Source organism: Mirounga leonina, unplaced genomic scaffold (genome assembly GCF_011800145.1).
Source record: "Mirounga leonina isolate KUSES-001 unplaced genomic scaffold, KU_Mleo_1.0 Mir_173, whole genome shotgun sequence".
In the NCBI taxonomy this organism is placed as follows: Eukaryota; Metazoa; Chordata; class Mammalia; order Carnivora; family Phocidae; genus Mirounga; species Mirounga leonina.
The window spans coordinates 8368964-8384003 of NW_023270447.1; the positions used below are offsets into that span (position 1 = coordinate 8368964).

Here is a 15040-nt window from a genome sequence, read left to right on the forward strand (position 1 = left end):
ATAGGATCCAACAATACATTAAAAGGATCAGCCACCACGACCAAGTGGGATTTATCCCCGGGATGCAAGGGTGGTTCAACATTCGCAAATCAATCAATGTGATAGAACACATTAATAAGAGGAGGAAGAAGAACCATATGGTCCTCTCAATTGATGCAGAAAAAGCATTTGACAAAATACAACATCCTTTCCTGATTAAAACTCTCCAGAGTATAGGGATAGAGGGAGCATTCCTCAAGCTCATAAAATCCATCTATGAAAAACCCACAGTGAATATCATCCTCAGTGGGGAAAAGCTGAGAGCCTTTCCCCTAAGATCAGCAACACGTCAAGGGTGCCCATTCTCACCACTGTTGTTCAACATAGTACTAGAAGTCCTAGCAACAGCAATCAGACAACAAAAAGAAATAAAAGGTATTCAAATTGGCAAAGAAGAAGTCAAACTCTCTCTTTTCGCAGACAACATGATACTTTATGTGGAAAACACAAAAGGCTCCGTCCCCAAATTACTAGAACTCATTCAGCAATTCAGTAATGTGGCAGGATACAAAATCAATGCACAGAAATCAGTTGCTCTCTTATACACTAACAACGCAACTGTTGAAAGAGAAATTAAAGAAACGATTCCATTTACAATAGCACCAAAAACCATAAGATACCTCGGAATAAACCTAACCAAAAAGGTAAAGTATCTATACTCTAGGAACTACAGAACACTCAGGAAAGAAATTGAAGAAGACACAAAAAGATGGAAAAATATTCCATGCTCATGGATCGGAAGAATAAATGTTGTTAAAATGTCTATGCTACCCAGAGCAATCTATACCTTCAATGCCATCCTGATCAAAATTCCAATGACATTTTTCAAAGTGCTGGAACAAACAATCCTAAAATTTGTATGGAATCAGAAAAGACCCCGAATCACCAAGGAGATATTGAAAAAGAAAAACAAAGCTGGGGGCATCACGTTGCCCGATTTCAAGCTATATTACAAAGCCGTGATCACCAAGACAGCATGGTACTGGCACAAAAACAGACATACAGACCAACGGAACAGAATAGAGAGCCCAGATATGGACCCCCAACTCTATGGTCAAATAATCTTTGACAAAGCAGGAAAAAACATGCAATGGAAAAAGACAGTCTCTTCAATAAATGGTGCTGGGAAAATTGGACAGCCACATGCAGAATAATGAAACTCAACCATTCTCTAATACCATTCACAAAGATAAACTCAAAATGGATGAAAGACCTCAATGTGAGACAGGAATCCATCAAAATCCTAGAGGAGAACATAGGCAGTAACCTCTTTGACATCGGCCACAGCAACTTCTTTCAAGATACATCTCCAAAAGCTAGTGAAACAAAAGCAAAAATGAACTTTTGGCACTTCATCAAGATAAAAAGCTTCTGCACAGCAAAGGCAACAGTCAACAAAGCAAAGAGGCAACCCACAGAATGGGAGAAGATATTTGCAAATGACACTACAGATAAAGGGCTGGTATCCAAAATCTATAAAGGACTTCTCAAACTCAGCACCCAAAAAACAAATAATCAAGTCAAAAAGTGGGCAGAAGATATGAAAAGACACTTCTCTGAAGAAGACATACAAATGGCTAACAGACACATGAAAAAATGTTCATCATCATTAGCCATCAGGGAAATCCAAATCAAAACCACACTGAGATACCACCTTACACCAGTTAGAATGGCCAAAATGGACAGGGAAAGAAACAACAAATGTTGGAGAGGTTGTGGAGAAAGGGGAACCCTCTTACACTGTTGGTGGGAATGCAAGTTGGCACAGCCACTTTGGAAAACAGTGGGGAGGTGCCTCAAAAAACTAAAAACAGAGCTACCCTATGGCCCAGCAATTGTACTACTGGGTATTTACCCCAAAGACACAGATGTAGTGAAAAGAAGGGCCATATGCACCCCAATGTTCATGGCAGCAATGTCTGCAATAGCCAAACCGTGGAAAGAACCGAGATGCCCTTCAACAGATGAATGGATAAAGAAGATGTGGTCCATATATACAATGGAATATTACTCAACCATCCGAAAGGATGAAGACCCAACTTTTACATCAACATGGATGGGACTGGAGGGGATTATGCTAAGTGAAATAAGTCAAGCAGAGAAAGTCAATTATCATATGGTTTCACTTATTTGTGGAACATAAGGAATAGCATGGAAGACATTAGGAGAAGGAAGGGAAAAATGAGGGGAATTGGAGGGAGAGATGAACCATGAGAGACTATGGACTCTGAGAAGCAAACAGGGTTTTAGAGGGGAGGGGGGAGGGGGGATTGGTTAGCCTGGTGATGGGTATTAAGGAGGGCACGTACTGCATGGAGCACTGGGTGTTATACGAAAACAATGGATCGTGGATCACCACATCAAAAACCAATGATGTATTGTATGGTGACTAACGTAACATAATAAATTTTTTTTAAAAAAAGTTTTTTTTTTCAAATTTTTATTTAAATTTTCAAATTTTATTTAAATTCTAGTTAGTTAACATAGTATTGGTTTCAGGAGTAGAATTTAGTGATCATCACTTATATATAACATCCAGTGCTTGACACAAGTGCCCTTCTTAATACGCATCACCCATATAGACCACCCCCGCCCACCTCCTTCCAGCGACCCTCAGTTTGTTCTCTATAGTTAAGAGTCTCTTATGGTTTGTTAAAGCACTGTTTGAATGAATGATAGAATGAAATGACTAAACAACTGTTGTACAGAAGTGCTACGAATTCTCTCCTAAGATTCATTGTGAGAGACTTTTTAAATTTAATATCTATATTTTCATTAGGCTATATAGGTTGTATAACTCCTGTTAGCAAAATGCAGAAAAGCTGGAATAACTTTGAAATTATTCAAAATGGAATCAGGAGTTCTGTGAATTAGACTTATATGCTCAAACTTACAAGGACTTGAATCATCAAGTCAAATGGATATTAACTCAAAAATTCTTCTGGGCCTGAGTATAATTCTGAATTAATATGGCCATGACTCATGGATTTATATGAAACTAGTTTCATGTTGAATTAGACCCTGTGGAAATATTCAGATTGCTTCAGGAGCAGAATATTACAATTTTCCTGTAAGTTTTCAGAACCAGTTTCAGAATCTCCTGAAATTAAACTCTTTAGATAACTCTATTACTAATTATTTGTAATGTTTTTTAATTAAAATTATACAGAATTCAAAATAAGTGAGTTTTAATGTATGCTTCAATGTTCCATTATTTCTTAATAAAAATATCCCAAATTTCTTATTCATAATTTGAATTTTTCTGGTCTCTGCATTTCTTACTCATCTTTGCAAGTAGGAATGCCTTTTGATACTGACTCCTTTACCAGAACACAATAGTAGAATCTCATATAAATTTGCCTAACAATAATAATTCCGTTTGATTGAACTCTTTACTTTATATTGAAAATATATTACTATCTTTATATATCTACAGTTTTAAAATTTTATTTACTTTTTTCTCAGCTTATTACTTGTATTTTATTTGTCTTATTTTATGCAGTGTAAGTTGTGAATGCAGTAAAATCAAGTTTTAACAAATGGATGCATATAGTAAAGATTCTCTGAACCACAGAATAATAGAATAATAGCTTAATATTTACAGCTGATCTGTAAAACAGGTGTAAGGTTTTTTTTAATCATTTAAGACTATTTTTTATTTAAGTTTTTTATTTATTTCCAGTGTAGTTGACATACAGTATTACATTAGTGTACAATATAGTGCTTCAACAATTCTGTACATTACTCTGTGCTCATCACAAGTTCGCTCTTTAATCCCTTTTTTCTTCTTTTTTTTTTTATTATGTTCTGCTCGCCACTGTAGTACATAATTAGTCCTTGATGCAGTGTTCAATGATTCATTAGTGAAGTATAACACCCGGTGCTCATCACAGCACATGCCCTCTTCAATACCTATCACCCTGTTATCCCCATCACCTATTTCACCATTCCCCCACCTACCTCCCCTCTGGTAACCATCAGTTTATTCTTTATAGTTAAGAGTCTGTTTCTGTGTTTCTCTGTCTCTCTCTTTTCCTTTTCCTTGTTTGTTTTGTTCTATAAGACTATTTTTAACATTGAATGTAAGTGGTAGTTCTTCTTCAGGTATTTAAAAATAAACTACACATTGTCTTGGGTAAATCTTGCTCTGAATATATGTGTATCCGAATATGCTGACTACATCCGTGTTTATTTCTGGGCAGGGGGACATCCAGCAACTATTGATCATAGGTGACCCCAAAGCCGCATATGACTACTGTGAGCATTACAGCCCAGACTGTGACTCTTCAGTGCCCAAGGCCGCTCAGGCTCAGGAACCGCAGATTGATGAGGTGAGGACCATAAAATTAGGACTGTTTTATCATTTCAGTGGTACAGACCTACCCCTGTAGTTTTGAGGCTTATCTCTATTATTCAATTTTAATTAAAGTATACTTTGTATTTATTTAATAGTGTTTTAACATTTCTAGGAAGAGTGATTTAAAGATGATTTGGGGTGTTTTTTCTCTTAAGTACTCTGTTACTTAAACTTCTTATAAATAGAGATACCTCACTTGTATACTGTATATATGAGCATATTTCATTTTGGAGGAGGTGAGAAAAAGATAATTATCTAAAAGCTATATTTCTGCTACATAAATATCTAAAAGCTATATTTCTGCCCTTGGCAGTTAAATAATTAACACAGCCTCAAGATTAGGGTGATATATCCTCTGGTGTACTTGCCTTTGGCAATTCAGGCAGATGAGAAAGTGACATTAGAGCTATTTTAAAGTTTCAGGCTGTGTTGAGTATTTAGAGAGAATTTTTTTTTTTTTTACTGTTTCTTATTGGGCTATGCTACATTGATATATATATTTTCTTTTTCTTCCACAAAATTTGACATAAAGAGTAATGAAATGGAAAGCAGTATGATCTGAATGCAGTAACTAAAACTATTCATGTATTTTGATTCATATTATGTCACTTTATTTGAAATTCAGGTGTGAAACCATTCTTCCAGGCCATTTTTGCAAGAAGATTTACCATAATGAAATTTGACCCTATTCTCTTTCAGACCAAAAAATAAGTTTGCATAGCCATAGCAATCTTGGCAGAATTGAATATCCCCAAAAAACAAAAAAATGCAATACGGTGTACCCTTATCCAGATTTTTTGGTAAGATCCTTTAATGTGGATCTTCTGGAAATTAAAAACAAGCAGACTGGAAGGGATTTGGCCTTTAGTTGGCAGCAAAACAATTTTAGATTCTTTTTTCTCAAAGAGTGTTAAATTTTAGAAGAGGGGGTTGGAAGTTTGAAAACATCAAAGCTGCCTTTATGTTTGGGAAAATAGCTCAAATAGCATTCTTCTTACTTTCTAAATGTACTATTTGGTGCCATATTTTGAGCTTGACTACTTAGAAGAGGTTAGGATCTTATCTTTTATTTTAACTTCTTGTTGTTTTTGCATGTGAGTTCAGTTAGGATTTTACCATCTAAAAGCTTGAGATATATTTTTTGACATCACTTTTCTTTTTAAAGTATGATAGTGAATTCTGTTGAACTGATCCTTTCCATGACTTAATATTAATGTTTTTTTTAAAACAGGATAAAGTCTTAAGAAGCTGACAGAAAAGCAAATATGAGAGAGAAAATGAAATTGCTTGGGTAGTTGTGTTTGCTTTTTTCAGTTTTCCAGTGCCTCATTCTTTTTATTCCCTCAGGATTTATTTAAACAGGTTTTTTTGTGTGAATTCCAAGAGGATAGGTAAAATACCATCAGGTTTAGTGCTTTTATACCTTAGAAATTATATGATGATTCGGTATTAAAATTTACATTTATACATATTATACATGTTCGAGATTACTGAGATTTATTTTGCTTTTATTTTAAGAAAGATAAGTTTTGTTCTTTTTAGCAACAGATATGGCTCTGATTTTTGGAAGAATGAAGGTATGCTTTCTTAATATATCACCTTGAGGTGTTTTATTATTTTATTTTAATGCTATCATGTCAGTTAAACTGAGTTATTTTAAAGCAAAATAGTTTTTATCGATTTTTATCTGGATAAAAAAAGTAAAATTTAAAAGTAAATTTGCCCTTTTCTACTTTAGTTGTTGATAATGTATACTTAACATTCTGTTAAGAAGTCAAACTTGTTTTTACTAGGACAGTTTGAGGAGACAAAAAATGTATTGTTATAATAAAAGCTGCATGGAAATCCAGTTGGGTGATGCTATAATAAATACAGCATTTCTTACTGGTTTCTATATTGAATGTATTACAATGAAAAGTTTTTTTGAAGAATCAACTCACATTTTTTTTCAAATTGTAAATTATGTTGATACTTCAATCATATAACCATTCTATACACTTATGAAATAAACTGGTTAACCAAATTAGTAAACAGCCCTTATATTAGTTTTGACATATAGCCATTAATATGTAATTATATTTCAAATATGCATTTTAATAATTGATCTACAGATGTTCTTCCTGTACAACATAGGAAGCAATGTTATTTGCCAGTGAGTAAAGAATATAAGGTGCAGTATAGAGCATTGACCATACATGTTGAACTTTATAGTGCTTATTTTCCATTAATAAATTTGTGACATTGCATATTCGTTATTCTAATTTGGATTAATAGCTATGTTAATTTATTTTATCAGTTAACTCAAGTGTGCTTTTTATAACTTGTAATTTTGTCCAGCTCATACCCTCTAAATAACATCTTCTAAGTCATTCTTTTTTTTTTTTTTAAAGATTTTATTTATTTATTTGAGACAGAATGAGAGAGAGCTCATGAGAGGGGGGAGGGTCAGAGGGAGAAGCAGACTCCCTGCCGAGCAGGGAGCCCAATGCGGGACTGGATCCCGGGACTCCAGGATCATGACCTGAGCCGAAGGCAGTCGCTTAACCAACTGAGCCACCCAGGCGCCCTCTTCTAAGTCATTCTTAAGGTTCAGTATTTTCATGTGTTTGCCACAGTATCACATCATCATCATACAGTGAAATGCATAATGTAGATAGATTTAAACATGGTAGTAATATCATCAAACTTTAATTCCATTTAAACCTACACAATACCATTTATATAGAAGAGTAACTAATATTAAAATTATGATGTTTGGGGATTTTCTCAAGTTAAATTAATCTCATAAGAAATTAAATGTGAAATCTATATATGGTAATTCTTAATGTATTATGTATTTCTTAATGTATTATGCAAACTATAGTATCTTATACATGGTAGGCAATTGCCATTCTTTTTTATAAAGAATGAACAAGGAAAATGAAGCAAAGGCAAGATAGTATTTTATAGAGAAATTTAAAAACCAGCTGACTTCCCTAAATGTATTACCTTAATCTTTTTTTGCACTTAGTATTTATCATATATTTTAGTTCTCGTAGATGCACAGATATTTACTGGTGCCACTATTTTTCTAACAAATTAAATAAGAACAGATTATGACATTTCTAGAAGTCCCTTTCTCCTCACATACTGTAGTTAATGCCAGGTTACTCACATATCAAAACTGAAATCATTCCATCACCGCATGTCTTTTTGCATATGTTTATCTCACTGATTACAACTAGTTCTCTGTGTTTTCAAGGCAGCCCCAAATTCCATAGTAAGTAAACAGGATCATCTCCAAAAATAGGTTATAAAACTTCATGTACACTAGTGCCAGGTAGACTCAAAACCACCACCAAGGGGATGTTGTTTAGATAAAGAAATAAGACAGGGGGCCCTGGGTAGCTCAGTTGTTGAGGGTCTGACTCATGGTTTTGGCTCAGGTCATATCTCAGGGTCATGAGATCAAGCTCCACCTCGGGTTCCATGGTCAGTGGGGAGTCTGCTTGAGATCTCTCCCTCTCTCTACACCCTTACCCCCTCTCTAAAACAAGTAAATAAATCTTTTAAAAAAGAGAGAGGTAAGGACAGAGGCAGTGATTCTTCACTGACTCCTGAAAGACTCTAAGAAAAAGATGTGCTTTCGTGTCTAAGGAGGTAAGAATATTATTTCCTCCAGTATTCTATAATCACAACTAGTCTGGTTGGTCTTCATTTGGAAAGAATTTAAAAAGAGGAGAAACTTATGGAGATTAGATGGTTCCTCCTACAAGGAAAAAAAAATGACATGAAGTTGGTATATATTGATATATTTCCGAGTACCATGCTTCATTTAAGATGCATTAAACTGTGTGTTTGAAAAATCCGCCCTTTGTGTCTTTGTTTATTGTCTTATGTTTTTAAAACTCATTATAGATGCACCTGCTTTTGAAAAGTCTGCCTAATTTTAAAACTCTACAGCATAAATAGACTGTCAGATCTTTTCGTTTTTATGTTTTACCTGAAGCTGGCAGCTAGTAGCTATATAAATTTAACATTTCTTATTCCAACGTGATTGACCATAACACAGAAAAATTCTTCATTATACAATATTCAATCTCCATTAATGTCTTTTAATATGTCTCTTAATTCAATATTTAATCATTTTATTTATTTAATGATGTTATTAATAATGTTTATATTAACTTTCCTAGAAGTAGTTGGCATTATATCTTGATTGCAGAGGCACGAAGAAACAAGTGTTCAGTGTTCTATGCATGCATTTTTCTATTTTACCAAATTCTGTACAAATTAAATTAGAATAAAGCTTTGTTGAAGTACTTTGTATGTATATTCATTGAAAATGAAACTATTTACTGAGCAGATAAAATTATGAAACCATTTCAATTAATTTAATCAAAGAAGAGTTTTGACAATCATAAAGAAAATGAAACACATGACTATGTTTATATTTCAATATGACCTTCAGCTGAACCACCTAGAAAGTTCACTCTAGTGAGGGTATTTCAGCAAAGGCCAGATGTATAATGTTGCCAGGAGATCAGTTTTGGCCATGTCTCATTATAGGTCTGTGAAATTTGCACTCATTTGCATTGCTGTAGTTAATAGAGCTCATTAGAAGGCACAGTGATCACAATTTTCTAAAAGACATATGCTCAACAGTTATTTTTCTGGCAGATAAAAAAGGCTTTTGTGGCAATTTTGAAATGCCAGGAAGTCCAGTTGGGGTATAATGGGAATTTTACCAAATATAATACTGAGAGAATTCTAAATAGATCGCCTTTAGCATATATATATATATATACATATATATATATATATGATTCAGCTTGTTGAGTTTGCTGCTTAATATTTTATATGTATATGACCTTAGTGTATTTACTTATTTTGATTAAACCAATGATTAATATATATTTTACAATAACTATATTCTTGTTTACAAATTAAAGTTTTGAGATAGTTGGCTTTGAAGATCAATACATTATTTTCCTTATCACTCAATATGTATGATTGTCTTGTACATCCTTCTATTAAGAAACATACCTCTTTCCAACTAAGTTATTTTAATACAGAAGAATCTAGTATAAAACATTATTTTCCAATGTGAGTTCGGTTTAAATAGTTTATGAGGTCTAAGTGCTATGCTTTTTTTGATAGAGAAAAAAACAGTATCTTTAAAAGCAGAAATAATGTATTAACTAGAAACAGATCTAATTTTGAATCTTTTACTGTTTCACAAGTGTTCTGTGCTCATTTTGATCTTAAGTTTATAGCAAAAGAGATTTCTGAATAAATTTTAGATTTTATTTTTTCATTAGTTCCAGTGTTCTGTTTAGACTCATCTTATGTTCCTTGCATTTCCTTTTCCTCCTCTCCTCTTTCTGTCTCACAACATAAACATTCTTTCATACTTGGAAAGACTACTGTCCATATTTTAAATTTTAAGCATGTAGTTTAATGAAAAAAAAAGTACCCATTGACATTACAGTAAAATTCTTAGAGAATTTTTAACAAATTCTTGTGTAACAATTTTTACAAATAAAAATTAACATGAATAGTTAACAACTGTGGCCAAGTACATAATTGCTGTGTTGGAAATAAGTCATTAACTAAAAGTTTTGAATATTAATTAAGTTTGAATTAATATTCAGAATTTTTAGTTTCCTCACAATCCTAACCGTGATTCTGCTCTTAGAAAACTTGCTTTGTCACTCCTATGTTATTATACTCTGTATAAGACAGTATAATACTTCTTGTAATACAAAATAACATTTAAGTAACAGCATTTCGTTTCCTCTTAACCTTTACCGTAAGTAAAAGTTAAGACAATTACCACTTTGTTGTTAGTATTACCTGCACTAACAAAATCGCCTGATATTTTTTCCTTTGCGATGTAGTATGCACCTGAGGATATAATGGAATATGACTATGAGTATGGGGAAGCAGAGTATAAGGAGGCTGAATTTGTAACAGAAACACCCACTGTAACTGAGGAGACAATAGCACAAACTGAGGTAAAAACAAAGTAGCACCTTTGTGTATGGTGTTCTGCTGTTTGTCATTCCGTGGTTTCTTATGTCCCCTGTTCCTCAACTCATCATAAGCCTTTCATTCACCTGATTTCTATGACCAATAACTGTGGTTTTTATTTGACAGTAGCTGTCCTGAAGGAGTGATGCTCATTTTGCTTTGCTTGTCCTTCCTTTCATCCATGCTCTTCATTTCCTTTTTCACTTTTTTTATGTTTCCCATTCCATCTTTCACCACGTTTTACAGAAAAAGAAATCCAATTTCAAAAAGAAGACGAGGACAGTGGCCACTAACTCAAAGGAAAAGTCCAAAAAGTTTACACCCCCTAAATCTGAAAAATTTGCGTCCAAGAAGAAGAAAAGTTCCCAAGCAGCAGCAAAAGCCAAACTAGGGGTAAAGGTAGCAAAGAAAAAGCAATCAAGATCTGTCCTAGATAAGCTGGAAGATCTCTGATGATGAGTCATTGTCCTAACCCAACTAGATAAATGCTCATTTGGCTAATCCGATAACCCAATTAAATCATGATTTCCCTAAATTTGGGATTACCTTACAGTTCTATAATTGCTTTTCTTTTGACTTCATCACTAGGCAAATATCGTTGATGATTTTCAAGAATACAGCTATGGAACAGAGGAAAGTTACCAGACAGAAGCTCCTAGGCATGTATCTGGACCAAATGAGGTAAGCTCACTGACACTATTAAATCACAGTCCAAATTTTTTAAGTGTGTAATATTTCTTAATACACCTCACTGTGGAAGAACCTATAACTTGTGAAAGTTCCATCTTTTTATCCCTTTACTGAGGTAAGAGGAACAATAGCATTGGTTCACTGTTACTAGAAACAGGTCATTTAAAATCAATCAGTTCAAGTTTTGCATGACCCTTTGCTTCATGCAAACGCAAATTGATTGACCTGAATTGACTGCTATCATTTTCTTGATTGCTCCTGGGATTGAGCAAGCTTCTCAACATGTTGTGATGAAAGGTATTCGCAACATGATTTTTCTGTGAGGAGGAGCCTCCTCTAAAGTGTAAATTGTATCATGAAAGGATACAATTAGAATTTATTTCATCTGACCAATAATCATGCATTTTCATGACAGCAAGCTTCTTGAGAAAATGTAATCTTAGTGGATTTTAATAGCTATTTACATTTTCAAACTTGTTAGGAGTATGATATTTATGATTAAATTAACATATCTTACCCTTTTTCATTCTTTTCTCTGAAAATGTTTAATCACATACAGGTATAAATCAAACAATCTTTCTGAATTTCATGTTATGCATACATTCTTATCATGAAAAAATGAGTATACAATTCAGTATAACTTTGTGAAATACTTATCATGCCGGGTATGACAAATACCTGAGTCAGTTAGCTGTAAGAAAATTTATATAACATGTTTCCCAGTGAGGCAAATAAACCTCACTGTCCAAGTCTCATGCTATAAATATAAAGTTGACTAACAAGTTTTTATTTTTCCAATGGAACAAGCAAATACACATGATGAATCCATGTGAATACTTGCAGTTTACTGGGAAAAGTACTTTGAAAGCAATATTTCCTTGTATATACCAATGTACAAAAATATTTCTTTCAATGATACTGAAAGGCTCTCTTTCTCGGCCTTCAGGCTTGCTTGAGTAGCGTTTAAATTGCTCCCCGTCACATTCCATCAGACTGTAATTGCAAATGCTTACCTTGCTTTACTAACAGTAAACTTCATGTTCTTCAACTCCTTGCAACTTAAATTAATAGCCAAATCCACTTGAAGAAGTATTTACTGAAGAATATCTAACTGGAGAGGATTATGATTCCCAGAGGAAAAATTCCGAGGATACACTATATGAAAACAAAGGAGTAGACGGCAGGGACCCTGACCTTCTGGTAGATGGAGATTTAGGCGAATATGATTTTTATGAATATAAAGAATATGAAGATAAACCAACCAATCCCACTAATGAAGAATTTGGTCCAGGTGTGCCAGCAGAAACAGATATCACAGAAACAAGCGTAAGTCAGTATTACGCTCTGTGTCATTGTGCGTCTTATTTTTGGAGTATTTTCACATTGACCTTGATGTCTTTTCAGGTGTAAAATACAAGTTGTGTCCTTCTGTAAACTGTGAAAATTTATCACTACTAGGACATCTTGATAGATTCTTCCTCATGGGAATCTTCAGCAGTTGTAGCTCTGCCTACAATACGGGAGTCTTCATTTGAAAGTCTAGTCTTGAATAGAATTGTATCCAAATTGTCTTGTCATTGACAAGATTAAAATAGTTATTATTCTGGGTAGTGAGTCTTATTTCTGATTTCTAGGCTATTTTATTTTTTTAATTTTGAGAAAAGAAATGTTCTGGTGATGCTTAGTACGGTACCATATTTGTTATTTTTTCACCTTTTGACCCCTTTCACCTATTTCTCCCACCCCTCATCCCCCACCTTTATTTTGTTAAACTTAATTTGATGACACTTTTTGCTTAATGCCTTGGAATAATAATTGAAGTCTACAGATGTCTTTATTTTTCTGTAATATGTCTTTAAGAAACAATTGTCTCATCTCATTCAAGAATTGTATTAATGCTCATTATGCTTTCCTTTTTATATTTTCAGTGTCTAAACATTCAATAAGTTTCTATTTAAAAAAACACATTTTAGTAGGTTGTTTTTAAATGCACATGGATGATTAAATTTTCTTAAAAAAAATACTTAAATGCCCTTATCTACTTAAAGACAGGCTGCTTGAATTTTTCACTCAACAGATAAATGGCCATGGTGGATATGGAGAAAAGGGGCAGAAAGGAGAACCAGCAGTAGTTGAACCTGTAAGTATTGGTGTGAATACATTGTAAAGGTTGGTACAATTAATTAATTTATATTATGAGCCATCATCACCTTACATTATCATATATGTTTGCATATTGCCATTAAAAATTCTAATGTCCAAATGTCTAAAATGTGCCACAAATAAGTGAGTTAATGAGGCCATTTCTGGCAAGTGAAATTTCAAGCAACCAAAAAATATAGAGACATGAATTTTGGAATTTGAAAGTAGATGAAGTTTGTCTACTCTAATTCTCTCGTTTTACAACAAAGGAATCTGAGACCTAGAGAGGTTAAGTAACTTGCTGAGGTTCAAATGTTGGTGGTTGGGACATAACCAGATTTTAGCTTTTCTAACTCCCTTTAATTTCTCTAACTTGACATTATTAGAAATATATTATTTGACCTAGATACTTTCTTGTTTCATATCCAGATAATATCATATTATGATATGAAAATATTCCTTTTAAAATTCACTTCTTTTTCTCCCATTGAAGAAATGGTCGACTTCACTCCAAAAGTGATTTTTAAAATTTGTATTAATGTTATTACTACTCAAGATATTAGTAAAAAGCAAATTCTTACTGGAAAGAAATTTTACTATTGTTCTCCTTAATCACCAACTTGGGAAAACTGTCGCATTAGAACTAAAAGTAATATGCTTAACTGTTTGCCTCAAGATCATGAAAATCATTTCAGAAGTTGCAAGGACATAAACACTGAAAAACTGGGTGGGGGGAGAGTTAAAGGTTAAAAAGATATGTCTATAAGAACATCGCTGGCTATCTACTGTATTACTCCAAAATCTAAGAAATTGTGCCACATACTCACCAAAGAATTTTAAAATATTTTTTTGCAGAATGAATATGCCCTTATTTTGAAAATTTACAACCAACTTTTTAAATGATAAAACAATTTCTGGCAGTAGAATCATAAACTTTGTGGAATGAGTTTCTTATCCTGAAACAGTACTCTATCCTCTTGTCTTCTGAAGAGCTTATCTCATATTTATCCCCAGTTCTTTTGCTTGGACTTTTTTTCTCCTTTCCCTGAATTAAAGTGCTTAGGTGCCACTTAACTTCCATTCTTTCATTCACGCAGTAAATATTTATTAAATTCCGGCTTTGTGCCAGGCAGTATTCCAGGTGCTAGGGAAAACTTGGCAACTGTCTTTGCTTTGTCCTTCTCAGGAGCATGTAGCGTATTCTCCTTTTACTATTACTTTTTGAATATTTATTTCTTTTCTAATTAGTTCACAGGTTCTCCGAGGACAGGGACTGTGTTTTCTTATCATTTTAAATTCTCTCCCTTCCCCATGCAAAACTGTTCGTAATTGGTTTTATATGGTAGAAATAGAGAATTTACTTTTTGAAATGCAATGATGTGGTGCTTTGTTAGAACTGCTTAGAGGAGAGGTTAGGGGTTACACTTCATTAGTAGTGATTCTCAGTCTTTTCTTTTTATTATAGGGGATGCTTATTGAAGGACCACCAGGACCAGCAGGACCTGCAGTATGTAACTGTCAAGATTATTTTTGTCTTGATTTTTTTAAATAATCAGATATAGAATTTCTATTACATTATTGAATTTATATATTTTACACTAATTTGAGTATTGAATGATAGAGGCAAACAGTTTTTTTCAGAGGGCCTGGTGGCCTTGAATTGCGGTCTGATTTGGCTTTCCAAATGTTATTCTTTTGAACAGTGGAATTAAATTTTGTTTAATTTTTTCTCTCTTTTCTTTTGTTTCTTTTCCTTTCTTTCTTTCTTTCTTTCTTTCTTTCTTTCTTTCTTTCTTTCTT

At 33.5% G+C, this 15040-nt stretch overlaps 1 protein-coding gene across 1 annotated transcript in view; it reads left to right on the forward strand.

The window, feature by feature from the left end:
- Positions 1 to 15040, forward strand: part of COL11A1 (collagen type XI alpha 1 chain) — a 203325-nt gene that overhangs the window by 64407 nt on the left and 123878 nt on the right. Inside the window, exons 4-9 of the mRNA XM_035020280.1 lie at positions 4242 to 4370; positions 10276 to 10392; positions 10997 to 11089; positions 12170 to 12424; positions 13176 to 13238; positions 14706 to 14747. Of these exons, the coding sequence (XP_034876171.1) occupies positions 4242 to 4370; positions 10276 to 10392; positions 10997 to 11089; positions 12170 to 12424; positions 13176 to 13238; positions 14706 to 14747 (699 nt within the window). The remainder of the gene's footprint in view (positions 1 to 4241; positions 4371 to 10275; positions 10393 to 10996; positions 11090 to 12169; positions 12425 to 13175; positions 13239 to 14705; positions 14748 to 15040) is intronic.